Raw genomic sequence first — 17,784 nt, 5'->3', positions numbered from 1 at the left:
TAAAGGAATTTATCACTGAGTGTATAGATCATAAGTTTCTTTTATGATTATAAGTTGATGGAAATTTTTTCCCACCCTCTTTCTTATTCTCTTAATAACCCTGTGTAGGTTCATGAAGGATTCCTGGAGAGTAAAGCACTTGTTTTGAATAGCACCAATTCATCAAATCCATGTGAGAGAAGAAGTATTGACCTAAGGATATATATGCTTTGCTTTCTTCCATTTTTAATTCTCTTGGTCTTCATTCGTGACCTGAAGAATCTGTTCATGCTCTCATTCCTTGCCAACATTTCCATGGCCGTCAGTCTTGTGATAATTTATCAATACGTTGTTAGGGTAAGTATAACAAGTTTTCACTGTCATATGTTTCTTAATAAGTAAATTTTTTGTTTACTTTGGAGGTAAAAGTAGTGATGTGTGAAGACCCCTGCTTCACATGTGGCACACAGGAGATAATCAGAACAAGTTGCTTTCCTTTTAGAGCAGTAGTTCTCAACCTTCCTGACGCCGCGACCCTTTAATACAGTTCCTCATGTTGTGGTGACCTCCAACCATAAAATTATTTTCGTTGCTACTTCATAACTGTAATTTTGCTACTGTTATGAATCGTAATGTAAATATCTGATATGCAGGATGTATTTTCATTGTTACAAATTGAACATAATTAAAGCATAGTGATTAATCACAAAAACAATATGTAATTATATATTTAACTAGGAGCTCAGTGCATGAATTCATGCACCTTAAAAGGAACTGTGGACCGTGAGGCTGCGGTGGGCACAGGGGTGGGTCTCGGCCCATCCTCCGCACCCCCACCCAGCCCCTCCGGCTGCGGCCCCTGGTCCCCTGTCTGCTGGCAGCCCTGCTCCTGCTGCTTCTGCTCCCACATGCTGATGGCGCTGGCCCACTTGCACCTGGGTGCGAGTAGCAGCTACTGTCCGAGCACCCCTCAGGAGCAGCGGGAGGTGAAGCCCTCAGGGGTGATCGGGGTGGCAGCCGCTGCTCACACCCGCTGATGGCGCTGAGCAGTCAGGGCCGGTGCTAGGCACCAGCAGCGGGTGTGAGCGGGGGCTCCAGCGCCAGTAGCAGGTACGAGTGGAGCTGGTGCTGGCAGCAAGTGCGAGCACCGGGCAGGACCATGGCGCATGGAAGCAAAGAATTTTCAGTAACCACCAGAGGCTTGCTTGGATGACAGCGACCAGCACCCCTCTTTGGTCTGACGCCCCCTCTCACCTCCACCATCCTGCCGCAGCCAACGCCCGCCATGTTCCGAGCACATCCCCTGGTGGTCAGCGCACATCATAGCAACTGGTAGTTCAGTTGTTCAGTTGTTCCGCCTTTTGGTCTATTTGCATATTAGCTTTTTATTATATAGGACTAGAGGCCTGGTGCACAAAAATTTGTGCACTTGGGGGGGGGTCCCTCAGCCTGGCCTGTGCTCTCTCGCAGTCTGGGACCCCTCAGGGGATGACCACCTGCTGGCTTAGGCCTGCTCCTCGGGGGATTGGGCCTAAGCTGGCAATCAGACATCACTCTGGCAGCCTGGGAGCCCTTGGGGGATGTCCACTTGCCAGCGGGGAGCAGGCCTAAGCTGCAGTCGGACATCCTTAGTGCTGCTGAGGAGGCGGGAGGGGCTCCCACCACCACCACTGTACTGGCAGCCGTCAGCCTGGCTTGTGGCTGAGCAGAGCTCCCCCATGTGGGAGCATACTGACCACCAGGGGGCAGCTCCTGCATTGAGCGTCTGCCCCCTGGTGTCAGTGTGTGTCATAGTGACCAGTCATTCCCAGTCGTTCTGCTGTTAGGGTCAGTTTGCATATTACCCTTTTATTATATAAGATAGAGGCCTGGTGCATGGGTGGGGGCCGGCTGGTTTGGCCCTGAAGGGTGTCCCGGATCAGGGTGGGGGTCCCGCTGGAGTGCCTGGCAAGCCTGGTGAGGGGCTGATGGCTGTTTGCAGGCTGGTCAAGCCCCCCCCGCCAGTGGGGACCATCACCCCATGAAGGTTTGGCCAGGCTGAGTGAGGGGTTGATGGCTGTTTTCAGGCTGGCCACACCCCCTTTAGGGTAGGGGGTCCGCACTGGGGTGCCTGGCCAGTCTGGGTGAGGGGCTGAGGGCCGTTTTCAGGCTGGCCAAGCCCCCCAGTGTCGGAAGCTCCAAGCCTCTCCTTTTTTTTTTTTTTAATCTGGGATTTATTTACCTTCTATAATTGAAACTTTGTAGCCTTCAGTGGAGCTCAGAGCTGGCCAGGGTGGGTCGGGAAGCTTGGCTTCCTCCATTGCCAGGGGCAACCAAGCCTCCTGCTTGCTCCAGCTCCGTGGCCACGGCCGGCCGAAAGCAGGTATCTGGAGTTTATTTACCTTCTATAATTGAAACTTTGTTGCCTTGAGTGGAGCTTAGAGCCAGCCACGGCAGGCGGGAAGCTTGGCTTCCTCCATCACAGGGGCAACCAAGCCTCCTGCTCGCTCCAGCTCTATGGCTGCTGGCCGCCATCTTGGTTGGGTTAATTTGCATATAGTCGCTCTGATTGGCTGGTGGGCATGGGTTAAGGCATAGCGGAGGTATGGTCAATTTGCATGTTTGTCTTTTATTACTGTAGATATGTTTTCCTATGGTCTTAGGCAACCCCTGTGAAAGGGTCGTTTGACCCCCAAAGGGGTCGCGACCCACAGCTTGAGAACCACTGTTTTAGAGGATACTGCTGATTGCACCCATGTGTGACCTAGAGGTTTAAATTACAGGCTTCGTAGTTAGATCTGGTATTGAAGCTTGGTAACTGCTTCTGGGCTTTATGGTATGGCTTCCAAAGGTAGTAATACTCACCTATTAGAGTTGTGCGATTTAGGGTCACACCTTGGTACACTGCCTAAAAACTTGTTAGTGTTTTGTTTATTCCTTTAAGATTTGAATCAATCATAAGAGATGGTGATATAGATGTAATTTTATAGTTTTCTTTCACTTCTGAGCCTTTATTTGCTACTACCACTTCAGTCCACTGACACTGCATTAGTCTGTAACCTCTTTATTGGAACTGTGCAGTTAACCTCAACTGATTCCATTGTTCATAATCTGGGGATTCTTAACCCACTTTCCTTAAAAGAATGTATTCAAGGGATTCTGCAAATCCCTTGAAATTATTTGTAAGATTTAATGAGCTTCTCGCTGTATGTGTGTGCTTTCTCCTGGGCACCTATACAGCTTTCATCTCTCAGACGGGCCAAGGACTCAAGAAAGGTGGAGACTCTTTGCTCTTTCTTTCCTGACCCAATCCATCTTGCGTATTGCTGCCAAAGCAGTTATTCTGAAATCTCCCAATAGCATTGATTACAGATTCTCTTATGATGGATAGATATTTCACCCTCCCCCCGCCCCCCAAATTCCAAAACCTGTAGGCTCTTTCTTATAGCATGTACAAATGGAAGGGGACAGGCAGGAATATCTTAAGACTTCCTGGAGTTCATGATCCTTAGCTGAACGAGGAAGAGTTAGTGGAGCAGAAAAGGAAGTTCCTTAAATAGAAGGGGCATTGTGAGCATTGAATAACAGTTTAATGTTATCAGATGATACAAACACTTTAATACCCTTTTTATTCTGACTCTAGCTTATATTTTTAGTCATGTATCACCATTAATCACACAATTCTACCTAAGTTTCAAATGTTCTAGACCTCTCTATTTCCCAAATTACCTGTGTGCTTTCACACTTCAATGTCTTATCCTCTTTCATCCTCTTTCCCTGGCCTTAAATTCCCCTTGCAATCAGATAAGGCAGAGAGCAGGGTTGGGACTAGGAGAGTAGGGACTAGGAGACTTGGGGTTGCTGGAAGAAGTGGCCATTGTGGAGCCAGAGATCTTGAACAAGATGTGCAGTTTGTAAGTTTTCAGATAGTGAGAGTCGGAACAAGGCTATGAGTCAGGACCAGGTAATCACAGCCCGAGTCAAGGTATATGCACAAGTAATAAGCTTCATGTCAGCTCTCAGGTCAGAGACTAACACACTGAAAACGGGGGACCTGGGCTAGGGAGCAGCACAGCATGATGAGGTAGAAAGTCAGAGTCTGGAGCCAGGTGTCTTAGAGACTGAGCCATGAAAATAGAGAAGGAATTTCGTTGACCATCCATAGTAGTTGATAACTGATTAAATGGCTCTCAGTCCCTGAGTATGCTTATATGTTTCCTGTTGTGGTAGGAGCCATACCCAGTGTGAACAGCCTGGGATTTGCAGATGGAAACAGGTAATAAGGAGCATTTAGCTCAGATGGAATGTGTGGGCATGAGGAAAACAACTGCTTTGGCAGTGGAATCCTAACAGCTTGGCTACATTTAACAGAGGATGCTTAAAGTGCTTATTGGAAGAATTATTCATTTTTGTAATGCATATGGGATGGGGCAAAAGTAGGTTTACATTTGTTCATGTGGAAATAACACAATAATTAAATAATACAATAATAATATGTTTTGGGTACTCAAACTGTAAACCTACCTTTGCCCCACCCTGTACCTGCTGCTGTAAAGCTGGCAAGTGTGTGATTTTGCTCTTCCATTTAAAATTCTTTAAAGTAAGTACAGATGTAACGTGCCTTATTTTTTTCTTTCTTTCTCCAGAATATGCCAGATCCCCACAACCTTCCAATAGTGGCTGGTTGGAAAAAATACCCACTTTTTTTTGGTACTGCTGTATTTGCTTTTGAAGGCATAGGAGTGGTAAGGATTCAGTCTTTATTATTTTTTATAATATTAAATCAACTCAAAGATTTATGTAGTCTGCATTTAAAATGTATGTTTTTAATATTTCTATTTATTTCTAGAATATGATTTGCATTTCTTAGACATATCACTTAAATTCTAATTCTCTTTATCTTAATCTGTAACATGAGGACATTATATTAGATGATTTTTAAAATTTTATTATGGAAAATTTCAAACATATACAAAATTTAGAGAATAGTATGATGAATTTTTATGTAAGCATAACCTAGTTTAAAAAACCATTAACTCATGGCCAGTTTTGTTTTATCTATATTCCATTTACTCTACCAAGCCTGGATTATATTCAAATCCCAAACATCATATTGTATAGACTAGATGACTTGAAGTGAATTGAAATTCTTATAGTGTTACTCTTTCATAAGAAGAGTCAAATTGTCAAATCTAATATGCATAGATTTGTGCATATTATGTTTGTTTTGAAAAATAATGTCATTATAAGGGTAATTCCAGGAGATACAGGCATCCTGAGGATTTCAAGACTTTAAATATTTCCTTTCAAGATTCTTCCAGTTTTTTAAAAGCCTGGAATGTGTAGATTTGTGGAAAATAGACTATCGCTCTCTACTCCGTAGCTTATGTTTCATAGTCTGATGGTTTCTTATGGGAGCAAAACTACTTACAAACACCTGTTAATATGAACCACAGACAAAATAGATGTAAAAGACAATTTTACACCATTTCACTTGGGTTTCTGCTTTCTGAATTCTCCTATAGAGAATTCTCACAAGTTCTTGCAGCTCCACTTACCACTGTTACAGGCAGTCTCATTCAGATTTTCATGTCTGTCTTTACCTACTAAGCTTTCGTTAACTGTTGGATATTTACAGTTAAGTGTTTTTTGTTTTTTTTTCTGACATCTCAAATTCAACAACTCCAGATTTTGACACATACTTTCTTAAGCTTTACTTTTTCACTTCCCTATTTCTCTCATTTTACTTTCAATAGCTGAAGCTTGAAACATTGGAATAATTCTTTTCACTGTTACTGATTTCCTCATTCCAGTCAGTAATTAAGGCATGTTGATTCTTCTTCCATGTTTCCCCAAATCTATTCAGTGAGACTTGACACAGAGGGAGGTTTCCTAAATGCTAATTCTTCCCCTCCCCCTTTTCTAGCTTCACAGGCACTATTCTTGATGGTAGCCCCTTATTTCAGGCCTGAATTATGTCGAGAGCACCCAAGTTGTTCCCTGTCCTCTCTTCTGTTAACCAGTTAATATTTCCATATGGATCTGAAAAGTGGAATATTAGAGTTATTATTGCACAGGGTTATTGTGAGGATAATGTGAGATGCTACATGCAAAGCCTTTAGAAAAATGTGTGGTACACTGTAAGCTCTCAGTAAATAATTACTATTATTGTTACTTAGTGTCTTTACAGTATGGTCAAATCATATGACCAAAGTCTCTGAAGATTTGCCTAAAAACTTAACATTTTAATTAGCCTTTTTTCTTTTCCTTTACTTTTTTACATAATAAAAACTACTTATTCATCTCACTAAATTGACAGTAGATACAGATGGAAAAATATAGAAGCAATTATAGACATGTGTATACATGGGTTACTATACGTATGTTTTCTAGCACTGTCTGCTGAGAGGCCCCATAAGCAGTGATACCCAAGTAGCAATAAGCACACCGAGCACCCAGATCCTGATTTCTAGATACCATTCTCAACAAAAGAACCAAAGTTCCGTGAAGAAATGGCTGATTCTGGGGTTGAAGCAAGGAAATTCAAGATGAGTCTGGAGCATCTTGTAGTGCCAGGAAGTATGGAAGTGCTCAAAAAAACAAAAGAATGGAGGCAGGTCAACAGGACACAGAAACCAACCTGATAGAATTTACAGTGACCAAAGCTGGAACAATATAAGTAACAAAATAAATAACAGTGTTTTGTATTCATACTCAAAGTATAAATAAATACATGAATCCATACTATTGTAAATTAAATAATTTAATAATTTAATCAAATAAGGGGGATTTCCAAATAATTTATGTAACTGCTCCCTCTGCAGGAGGTGTAGCTTAATCCCCCCCTAGACCCTGGAGTGTGGGCTGGCTGCCTTGAGTGACTTGCTTCCAAGGAACAGAGTAGGATGAGGGGGGAAGAAAAGACGTTTACAAGCAGAGAAACCTGGCCAGCACTGCCTTAACCAAGTGATCAAAATTAACTTCACCAGTGATAACTCATGTTGATTACAAGTGTGATGAGAAGGGCACTTCACCCCTATGGTAACCTTTTCTAAAACTAAAATCCCAGTCTAGTCAAACATCAGACTAAATACCTAGCTGATATTCTTCAGAACTATCAAGATAATGAAGAATAAGGAAAGACTGAGGAACTCTCACAGACCCAAGGAGAGCAAGGAGGCTGGTGACAAAATGCAGTGGGTGTCCTTGGCGGGATGGACACTGGACCAGGAAAAGGACATGTGGAGAATCCAGTGAAATGCACCAGTGTTGGTCCTTAATTGTTAACAAATGTACTTTGGTTGTGTAAAATGTTAATAAGAGAAAGTGTTGAAATTATTATTTTTTTAAACAAACAGGTTTGTCCACTAAGAACTGATTTTAAATTTTTTAAAGAGTTTAAAAATCTGTAGTGATAAAATACTTCAACATTTATAAGTGTTTTAAAGGAAAAAGATTTTCAGATAAACTACAGAAAGATTAATTTGTATATATATGACAAGAAACTAGATGGCTTTAAATGATTTGTATTATTTGCACTCTCTTCTTAGGTCCTTCCACTTGAAAATCAAATGAGAGAATCAAAACGCTTCCCCCAAGCATTGAACATTGGCATGCTAATTGTTACAACTTTGTATGTAACATTAGCTACCTTAGGATATATGTGTTTTCAGGATGAAATCAAAGGCAGCATAACTTTAAATCTTCCTCAAGACGTATGGTAGGTAGCTATGAGTATCTCAATCCTAGTTTGTATATTATATATAGTTTGCCAATATTTGATGATAAAGGTGAATTTTTGGATTTATAGTTTAAATATACGAATTTTTACTGATTTCTTTATTTGTGTAATCTAGAATATTTTTATAATATTCAGAGGAGAACATCTTTGATTTTACAGGTCTTTATGGGCTTTTTCAAAAAGATAAAAAATTGTAGTTTGTTCCAAAATTGAGTAAAGTATAAGAGTAAAACAAGGATTCTTTTAATATAGACACTTTAATAAAAAGTTTAACACTTATTCTTACTGCCAAAAAATCCAAAACTCCAGTTCCTGATAAAATAATATAACCTGGCCCTAGCTGGTTTGGCTCAGTGGATAGAGCATTGGCCTGCGGACTGAAGGGTCCCAGGTTCAATTCCAGTCAAAGGCACATCCCTGGGTTTCAGGTTCGATCCTCAGTAGAGGGTGTGCAGGAGGCAGCTGATCAATGTTTCTCTCTCATCATCGATGTTTCTGTCTCTCTCTCTCCCTCTTCCTTTCTCTCTGAAAAATAAAAACAAAACCAAAAAAACCACACACACAAAAACTAAAGATATGTATGCTTTAAATAAATAATATAACCTGTCACTTTGGTACCCCACTATTTTACTGATCAGCTTAATATTGTATATACCCCAAATCTTTTCAGAACACAGAGTACATTATAAATAATGTGTCTTAATATTCTCTTTAATATAGAACCATATTCTACTAAATGAAGCAGTATATAGTTCTTTCATTCTTTCAGAGATTGGTTTTTGGAGATTGAAAAGATATTGGCAAGGATTACCATGCATACTTGCTCCCTTATTTATAAAATGGAAGATAATCACTTAGTTTTGATAAAGGCAGAGAATACATGCTAAATTAATTTAATTAGTGTCACACTGCTTCTTTAGCTGCTTGAAACCTTAAATGTTAAATATCTTCTGACTGGCTTCCTGATGGAAGGTTGTCTGCTATTCAGTAATCATTTGAATCTTGGGCCTTTAGTAGAGTCAGAACTAGTGTCAGAATAAATCTATGTAAGAAGCCATTCATGATAGAGAGAGGGTACCCAGAGTAGTTTCCAGGTTGCACAAGGGGCACACATGTAGTGGGTTTATCTTTTCTGTTAATTATACTTTTACTTTACCTGTAATGTATATTTCATAAATATATTTCATTATGAAAGTATGAACAAAAGTATGTCTTCTATAAAAAAGATATATATATATATATATATATATATATATATATATATAGTTGTTTAGCATTATTTCATTAACTGTTATAGTTTATTATATAATTTTGTTTCCTTCAAATGTGTTCTTTTTTGTTAATCTATACTAATTAAAGGGTAATATGCTAATTAGACCAGGAGACCTTCCGGACGTCCTTCCGGACAAAGCCATGGTGGCGGGGCCGAGGCAGAAGTGGTTAGGGGCGATCAGGCCAGGAGGGGAGGGCAGTTGGGGGTGATCAGGCCAGCATGGGGGGGCAGTTGGGGGCTAGAAGGCCAGTGGGGGGGGGGGCAGTTGGGGGCAAACAGGCTGGCAGACAGAGTGGTTAGGGGTGATCAGGCAGGCAGGCAGGTGAGCAGTTAGGAGCCAGTGGTCCTGGATTGCATCCCCCAAGGGGCCCCAGATTGGAGAGGATGCAGGCCAGGCTGAGGAACACTATCCCCCCCCCCCCCCGCCCCCATACACAAATTTCATGCACCAGGCCACTAGTAATTTAATATGGACTAGAAGTTTATACAGTTTAATATAAGAGAATTCAGGCTAAAAATTATGGTAGTATAGTCTTTTCAAATACTATACAATAAGCATGTCAAACTTGTGGCCCGTGGGCCACATGCCTTGTTTATTTGGGCTGTGTTAGCCTTTGAGTTTGACATGCTTGCTATACAATATCTAGAAAGTAGAATGGCATTTTCCCCACATAGAATATTTGGACTAAATCTTAAAAATAATTTTATAAATAAATTAGGTAAGTTTAAAAAAACTTACTGTTTTTATTGCTTTCAGAGAGGGGAAGGGAGGAGGAGAGAGAAACATCAATTATGAGAGAGAATCATTGATTGGCTTCCTCCTGCATGCCCCCTACTGGGGATCAAGCCTGTAACCTGGGCATGCGCCCTGACCAGGAATGGAACTGTGACCTACTGGTTCATAGGTCAACACTCAACCACTGAGCCACACTGGTGGGGCTAGGCAAGTAATTTTGATGTCAAATATAAAACATAAGTGGAACAATCTTAATTGTTTTCTACTTTTAGTCAGAAAAGTATTTAAAGAAAATCTTAAGGGAGAAGGGACTGAAGTGGGAATGTGCATGCTCATCAAGTTAAGGTGTTCCTGTCCTCAGGGAGTTTACAACATGGTGAAGGAACAGTGAGCAGAAATAAGTAGGGAATGCTTTTGGTACTCACAGTTTACTCTGGACGGGGGTGATACTGTCCCTGCAGTAGCTCTAGTTGATCCTTCTCCTTTTCTGCATCCCCTTCTCATTCTCACCTCTCTAGTAAGAATGGAACTAATTGCAAGTCTTCATGAAAAAGGGACTATTAGATCATAGTTCCTATTCAAGAGAGCCTAGCTAGATACCTGCTTTTCATTTAGAGGAATGCCTAGGGCAAGTATTGTAAAGCACAAAATCTGGGAAAAACAGGAAAGGAAGTCAAGATAAATATTCTCCTTTAGAGAACTGTTGAGTAATTTCTTTGCATTGTGGAGATAATGGCTTTTGTGGCCTGTAGTTACTTTTTTTTTTAATCCTCACCTGAGGATATTTCTCCATTGATTTTTAGAGAGTGGAAGAGAGGAAAAGCAGAAATATCAATGTGAGAGAAACACATTAATTGGTTGCCTCCTGCACATGTCCCGACCAGGGCCGGGGCTGGGGGAGGAGCCTGCAGCTGAGGTACATGCCCTTGACCAGAATCGAACCCCATACCCTTTGGTCCACAGGCCAACGCTCTATCAACTGAGCCAAACCAGCTAGGGCAAGTAGTTATTTCTTTATGGTCTCTGCAGCTGGGGCAGTTAAAATAATAGCCACTGGAGAGGAGATGCTTGTCTTTTAACAGTGATAGCCTTCTGTAAAATAAGTTTGAACTAGAATAGTCAGGGATTATACCTAAGATTCCTTTCTTGACTTACTGTGTATGTCTCTTTGTCCCTTCCCTCCCTGTGCTTCAGGCCATGGGCCTCAGAAGTTAGAGAATGTTCAGTATACTCTGAGTAGAAAGCCCAGCCACCAGAGCCTAGGGGACCAATAGCTGCTAGCTGTGCAAGATGGAATTAGAAAGCGCCTCAGGATAAAGCAAGTGTGAATTAGAGAGGCTCTAATTCAGTGGTTCTCAACCTTGGCTGCACATTAGAATCACCTGGGAATCTTTTTAAAATCCTGATTTCTGGGCCTCATCTCTGGAAATTCTGTTTGTTACTAATGTTGTGGCTCCACCCCATCACAAAGAAACAGAACTGTCCAGAGGATGAGGCCCAGAAATCAGGATTTCACAAAGATTCCCAGGTGATTCTAATGTGCAGCCAAGGTTGAGAACCACTGCTCTAACTTACTACACCTTCACTCTTGCTAAGGTGTCATCTTTTCAAGCTAGTTATGAGTAATATTGTTCAATGTATCACATTTAGCTTTTAGAGTAAAGAGTATTTTAATAATGACAATGAAGTAAATCCACAATTTCGAGCTGAAACATCACAGTGGGGCAGGAACCCTGCCTCTTCCATGTTTATAATGCATCTCCACAATCTTAGCGCATTGCTCAGCACTTAGGAGGCACTCAGTAAAGTTTGTTAAGTAGTATTCCTGTTACTTGATAGCATAACCAAGGCATTACCACTAGTCCTAGTTGAGTGATGTTTTAGCAGTGGTTTCCTAAAATTTCCACTAAAGTAACCCCAAGTAGCAGAGGAGAGAAAGCAAGCATCCCCTTGGGAGTTTTTGGGGCAGTGCCCCAAATAGCCCGCCTCAAGCATAGCATCCATTCATGCTGTTTGAAAAAATGCACCTTTCACATTCTAGTTCATAGAGTTGCTTTTTATATAAAAATAATTCCTCCTCAAAAGAACCTTTGAGTAAAGCTGATGCTCCAGAGCCATGCTCCACATTTAGCCTAGAGCTGTGAGAACCCCTGAGCAGGAGGTGAAATTACAGGCACAGGGCAGTTGCACGCAGAATAGAGGGAATGACGACCCTCTTGATACTGGATTTCAAAAATAGATACAGATAAAGTCACAATAACAACAGTAACAGACTATAAAATGATGTTTCTTTTCATCTGGATTGAAGTTTTCACATCACTTTATGTAGATTCTGTTCTATCACACAATTGGTCTCAGGTTTTAACATGTTACAATGTATTATTTCAACTTAAAGAAATCTCCTTTCCAACAAGGAGACTGAAGTAGGAGAAGTTTGCGTGAGATTAGTCTGAAGAAAAAATGGGGATGTGGAGTTAGGCGATTAACAGCAGAGACTTTAAAAGCACAGTATTGCTTTTTGAGTTTGTGTTTGAAAGTGAATGTCACGTTCTTATAAAGTATTCTCTTTAATATTAGAACCACATTCTGCCATCAGTGGTTCTCAACCTTCTGGCCCTTTAAATACATTTCCTCATGTTGTGACCCAACCATAAAATTATTTTTGTTGCTACTTCATAACTGTAATGTTGCTACTGTTATGAGTCGTAATGTAAATATCTGATAGGCAGGATGGTCTTAGGCGATCCCTGTGAAAGGGTCGTTTGACCGCCAAAGGGGTCTCGACCCACAGGTTGAGAACCGCTGTGCTAGATGAAGCAGTATACAGGGCTTTCCCTTCTTTCAGATACGAGTTTTTGTAGTGTTTGGATTTCATATTCTCTAACTCCTCTAGCAGTAATTTATGGAATTTAAATGAGACGATGCAGATTTCTAGCTTATGTTGAAGGTGTGGAGACGATGGTAATCATTGAGTATGGATGATGTAATAATTTCTCCAGAGGACTTAAAGTAGCAAATAGTGTTTATTTGGGTTCTGTATTACTGTGTCCTCTTGAGTTATGGTGTGTACATAATGGGAACAAACATCTTTTTGTTGTTAGTTTCATTTGTTCAGTTTTTGTCTTGCTTTCTTTTTGTCAGTCTGAAACACAAGGTCTGTTCTATCATAGTTACTGTGCCTGTTTATTTGGCTTTAGTTAGTGGCTTTTTTAAACTACAACCCATAGTGAGAAAGGAAAATATGGTTTATAGAAAAATGCCTATAGGAATAAGTGTATATGTATCTGTATGTATATGTGTTTTTGTGGTGCATACCTTCCACACACATAAAAATTGAAATAAGGGAAAGGTTAAATAAAAACCATTAGTTATTCTACATACAATGTCCCCTGATATTCTCAGTTCCTATCTGTACATTAGGAATCCATTCAGTTGATATCATAACTCACTAAAAAAAGGCATGATTAGAATTTGAAAAATACTGGCCTAGAATAAATTCACATTTTACTCATTAAATCAGCACATATAGCAGCTCTACTAAGAAATATTAAGGGTATTTGGTTTTCATACAAACATTGAAAACCAGTAAGGTGGCTGCTGGTGTTTCACAGATGGTACCTTGGTGAAGCATGTACTGGATAGGAAAATTCAATCCAAAAATAGGGAAGTGATGAGGCAGGCATTTTAATTTATTAAGATAATTAAACTGTTACTTCATTTCCCCCCAAAAAACAGAACAAACCCAAAGTCTAAGCCCATGTTATAGCATACAGGAGCCAGAAGCCTGAATATTCTGGGAAATAAAGCTGATGGGTAGTGGCAGGTAATCAAGTTATGTCTTAATTGATCCAGGCAATCAAGGAGTTGAACTCTGAGGAGTTTATTACCTAACATAAAAATTTTTAGGCAGGCATGGACTCAGCAAGAGGCACAATAAATAGAGAAATAAATTTAAGGAAACTGGAAAAAGAAGATTCATATATTCTGGACTATTCCTTCTGTCCCCTCCTTCACAAATTCTTAATAACCTTCCTCCAGTATTAAGGTTGCCTGTAATTAAGAACCCTGGCCCAAACTGCCTCTGCCTTTCCTCATTGGAATGACTATTATTAACTACTAGAGGCCCAGTGCACAAATTCATGCACCAGTGGGGTCCCTTGGCCTGGCCTGTGGGATTGGGCTGAAACGGCTCTCCTACATCCCCTGAGGGTCCCAGATTGCGAGAGTGCACAGGCCAGGCCAAGGGACCTCACCGGTGCATGATCGGGGCTGGGGAGGGATGCGGGAGGTTGGCCAGCCGGGGAGGGACTGCGGGAGGCTCCTGGGCGTGGTGTCTGGCCCATCTCACTCAGTCCCCCAGCAGCAAGCTAACCTACCGGTCAGAGTGTCTGCCCCCTGGTGGTCAGTGCATGTCATAGTGACTGGTTGACCGGTCGACTGTCTGCCCCCTGGTGGTCAGTGCACGTCAATAGTGAGCGGTTGAGCAACCTTAGCATATCATTAGCATATTACTCTTTGATTGGTTAAATGGACGACTGAACGACCAGACACTTAGCATATTAGGCTTTTATTATATAGGATATTAAATTCAAAATGAAGGGTATCTACCAAATTCATTTATCTAGCAGATACAGGGATTGGCAAAAGTAGGCTTACAGTTGTGAGTACATGAAACAGTGTATTTTTGTATTTATGATACTATAACTATTGTATTAACTGTAAGCCTACTTTGGCCTACTACTCCTATATTTATTGTATGCCTTTTGTGTACTGGGTACTGTTACAGGCACTAGAGACACAGTGGTGAACAGATAAAAATCTCTTCCTCATAATGCTACATTCTAGTGAATATGCTATAAAAGTTTAGTGGTTCAAAGCATTCAATCTAGTGATGAATACTAGATAACCCTAGTTGTCTTATTTTTTAGCTGAGAATGAAATGAGGTTCTTGATAAGGATTGAAGCTAGTCCTCATAAAGGCTTCTTTTCTGCTTAACAGAGCTACCGGTAAACCCAAGATTTTTAATCTGTGTATCATGAAGGGTCTATGAGGGACAGTGAGTTATCAACTCTTTCCAGGGGTAGCTTCTTATGCAGCCTTGAGAGAAAGAATCAGTCAACAACTTATTTCCTAGATTAGCTTTAAAATTTTTTAATATATTCATACCTGTAAATTAAGACTAAGTATTGATTTTTTTAACCAGTGTGGGGAAAGAATAGAAGCATTGTCAGTTTTGAAATCTTGTGTTTTCAAAACTAATGCTTTTACTGGACAATATTTAGTTGTTCCCCCACCCCAAAATCTGATTTCATATATTGACTGAAAAACAATTATTTAAAAAATAGATTTCTGCTCTTTATTTGGATATGAAGTCTTTTTGCTGCCAGCATAACATTTTGTTTTCAAGCAAGAATCATTTTATTTATTTTTTAAAATATTTTTTATTGATTTTCAGAGAGTGAAGAAAAGAGAGGGAGAGAGAGGGAAACAGAGAGAAACATCAGTGTGAGAGGGAAACATCGACTGGCTGTCTCCTGCACACCCCCTCTACTGGGGATCAAGCCCGCAAACTGGGCATGTGCCCTAACCAGGAATCAAACCAGCAACCTTTCGTTGCACAGGACGATGCCCAACCAACTGACCCACACTGGCCAAAGCCATTTTATTCTTTGAAGTATTTTATTTGTGATATTGAATGGATATAGTTTCTAAAAACTACCTGTTTATACCCATTTTTTATTAATATTAATTTCATATTTAATAAGTATCCTTGGGGGGGTATACAGAGAAGAATAAAACATAGTCTCTAACTTTCAAGAACGTTTAATGTACACTACACATTATTTACAAGTGGTTTGATGTTCTTATATGTCCTCAAATTCTTGATTTCAAGAACATTTTTTATCCTTTGTCTAGATAGTTTAATGGATATATTCTCATATGGACCCTTACCATAGATGCTCACTTAACACCAAAATGAGAACAAAATTTGAGTAGAGAAAAATAGTTAAAAGTGATTGAAAATATAGATGTCAAACATAAAAATTAATGGGTTCTTGAAACAGAAAACAAGCAGAAGTGGAACAGTTGATTCTAAAAGACTGAAGTGTTTTTCTTAAACACTCTTATTTCTATGTTACTGTTCTTTGGATGATGATGTACTAGTACACCCACTTTCAAAAGAGCCAAACCATTTTATTTTCCCATTTTTATTCTGTACAACACCAAAATTATAGTAGTTGCATAAAATTAATATTACTAAATGGTATTCATAATCAGATTCTTAGCCTGTACAACTTATTATATATCAGTAGAAAAGCAATTATACTCATATGCATAATGATGTATTTTAAAATATATTGTTAACCATATTTTAAAAACATGTAAGTTAAAAGATAATTAGAAAAAAAGGAATGTCCTAATAAGCTAATAAGAACATTCAATTCTCACAATTACATTTCAGAGCATATGAAGCAGGCATCTTTCATTTATTTTATTTAACTAATTTGACCATTTTGTGTGTAAACTTTAAACCTCAAGCTGAGAAATATATCCTGAGATCATTTTAAAGTTAAGGATTTATTGTTACCAGCCTTAAGGAGTTCCTTCTTTCCTCAACTGTGCTGTTTGCAGTGTTTTCACATCTATTTCTGCTCAGCTTTTTTCCTTCCTCTTGATGAATACGTTCTAGGGGGAGACTTACTGAAGTCTTTCTTGATTGGCCACAGTTGAGAGAACTGTTTATAATCTTGACTGCTCTGAGTCTTAAGACGTCAGAAATAAGCTGAAAGCCTAATTAATGTTGAGGCTTTCTTCACCAAAAGTGGAATATTTTATATTCCTTTAAAATGAATGCATTTTTCCTAAGAAAGAAATATAGTACTCTTCCCTATGCATAGGCCTCTTAGGGGGGAAAGTGGACGTCTTAAGGGAAGATTGTGGTGTTAATGACATTTCTGCTTAAAGGGGACAAACGTCAGTCATTACCCCTAGTGCTGCCGCTCATTCGATCCAGTCTCCTCTCCAAGTTCTTTCTTACAAAATAAGAGCAATTGGGTTTTTCTTTTGATTGTTATAAAATATTCAGAATTTCAAAAAATACAACACATAATTTTATTCCTTATAACCCAAGGGAGTAGGTTCTACAGTGATCCTCTGAGTCCTACAATTCTATATATTCTCTGTCATTAACAACATTTAAAATAATCTCTTGCCAGATAAAATGAATTTTTCTAATTTATTAAGACAATGCATGCTGAGTTTTGACAGGAGGCTATCTACAATATAGAAATCTAAAGATGTTTATAAAACTGAACATTGCTGTGCTCTTTTGAAGCACTGGGCATAAAAAAATAAGTTTATTTGGACAAAACAATAACCAACTCAAGTTTATTTTCCTTATTAATGCAACTTTAAAATAGGTAAAACTCCTATATAATCTGGACAAGTTTGCAAGTTGAAACCATTTAGATGGCCTTTTTAGACTTAAGAATGATGACATTTCTGCAACCAATGACATACCTACCAAGATTTTCAAGCAAGGAGAACTGTATAACTCAGTTCAATCTGAAGTTTTTCTTCTATACATAAATATCTGAGATCTCAAAGGCATACAATATGGTCAATTTTTAAAAAGAAAGTTCTAAAAACATTAGCTCTTCCTGGGGCTCAGCCTAACATTCAGAACATTGGCTTAGCCTAACATGACATCTTTACAACAGTATTTCACAGATCTTCGCATGCCACTGTTTCGTAGGCTTGTCAGAATGAATTGTCCACCTATTGTCTAGAAATTTAGAGATCAGCTGGCCTTTTTTTTAATCCTCATCCTAGGATATATTATTTATTTTAGAGGGAGGGAGGGAGGGAGAGAGAAAGAGAAAGATCGATTTGAGAGAGAAACATTGATTAGTTGCCTCCCATATGCACTCCAACTGGGAATCTAACCCACAACCTTTTGGTAAATGGGACGATACTCCAACCAACTGAGCTACATTGGCCAGGGTCAGTGGGCCTTTATTTTTTTTAAATAATAAGCAAGTATTTAATTAGTAATATACTGGCTTTAGTTTGTG

At 39.6% G+C, this 17,784-nt stretch overlaps 1 protein-coding gene across 4 annotated transcripts in view; it reads left to right on the top strand.

The window, feature by feature from the left end:
* Positions 1-17,784, top strand: part of SLC36A4 (solute carrier family 36 member 4) — a 50,790-nt gene that overhangs the window by 19,032 nt on the left and 13,974 nt on the right. For 3 of the 4 annotated variants that reach the window (XM_006092759.2, XM_014459174.2, XM_014459175.2), the window contains 3 exons: positions 109-336; positions 4,605-4,703; positions 7,509-7,678. In XM_006092759.2, coding sequence (XP_006092821.1) covers positions 109-336; positions 4,605-4,703; positions 7,509-7,678 — 497 coding nt within the window. The remainder of the gene's footprint in view (positions 1-108; positions 337-4,604; positions 4,704-7,508; positions 7,679-17,784) is intronic. The other variant, XM_023757274.1, reaches the window with a different exon arrangement.

This window comes from Myotis lucifugus, unplaced genomic scaffold (assembly GCF_000147115.1).
Source record: "Myotis lucifugus unplaced genomic scaffold, Myoluc2.0 scaffold_104, whole genome shotgun sequence".
NCBI lineage: Eukaryota > Metazoa > Chordata > Mammalia > Chiroptera > Vespertilionidae > Myotis > Myotis lucifugus.
This window is presented reverse-complemented; position numbering and strand designations above follow the sequence as displayed.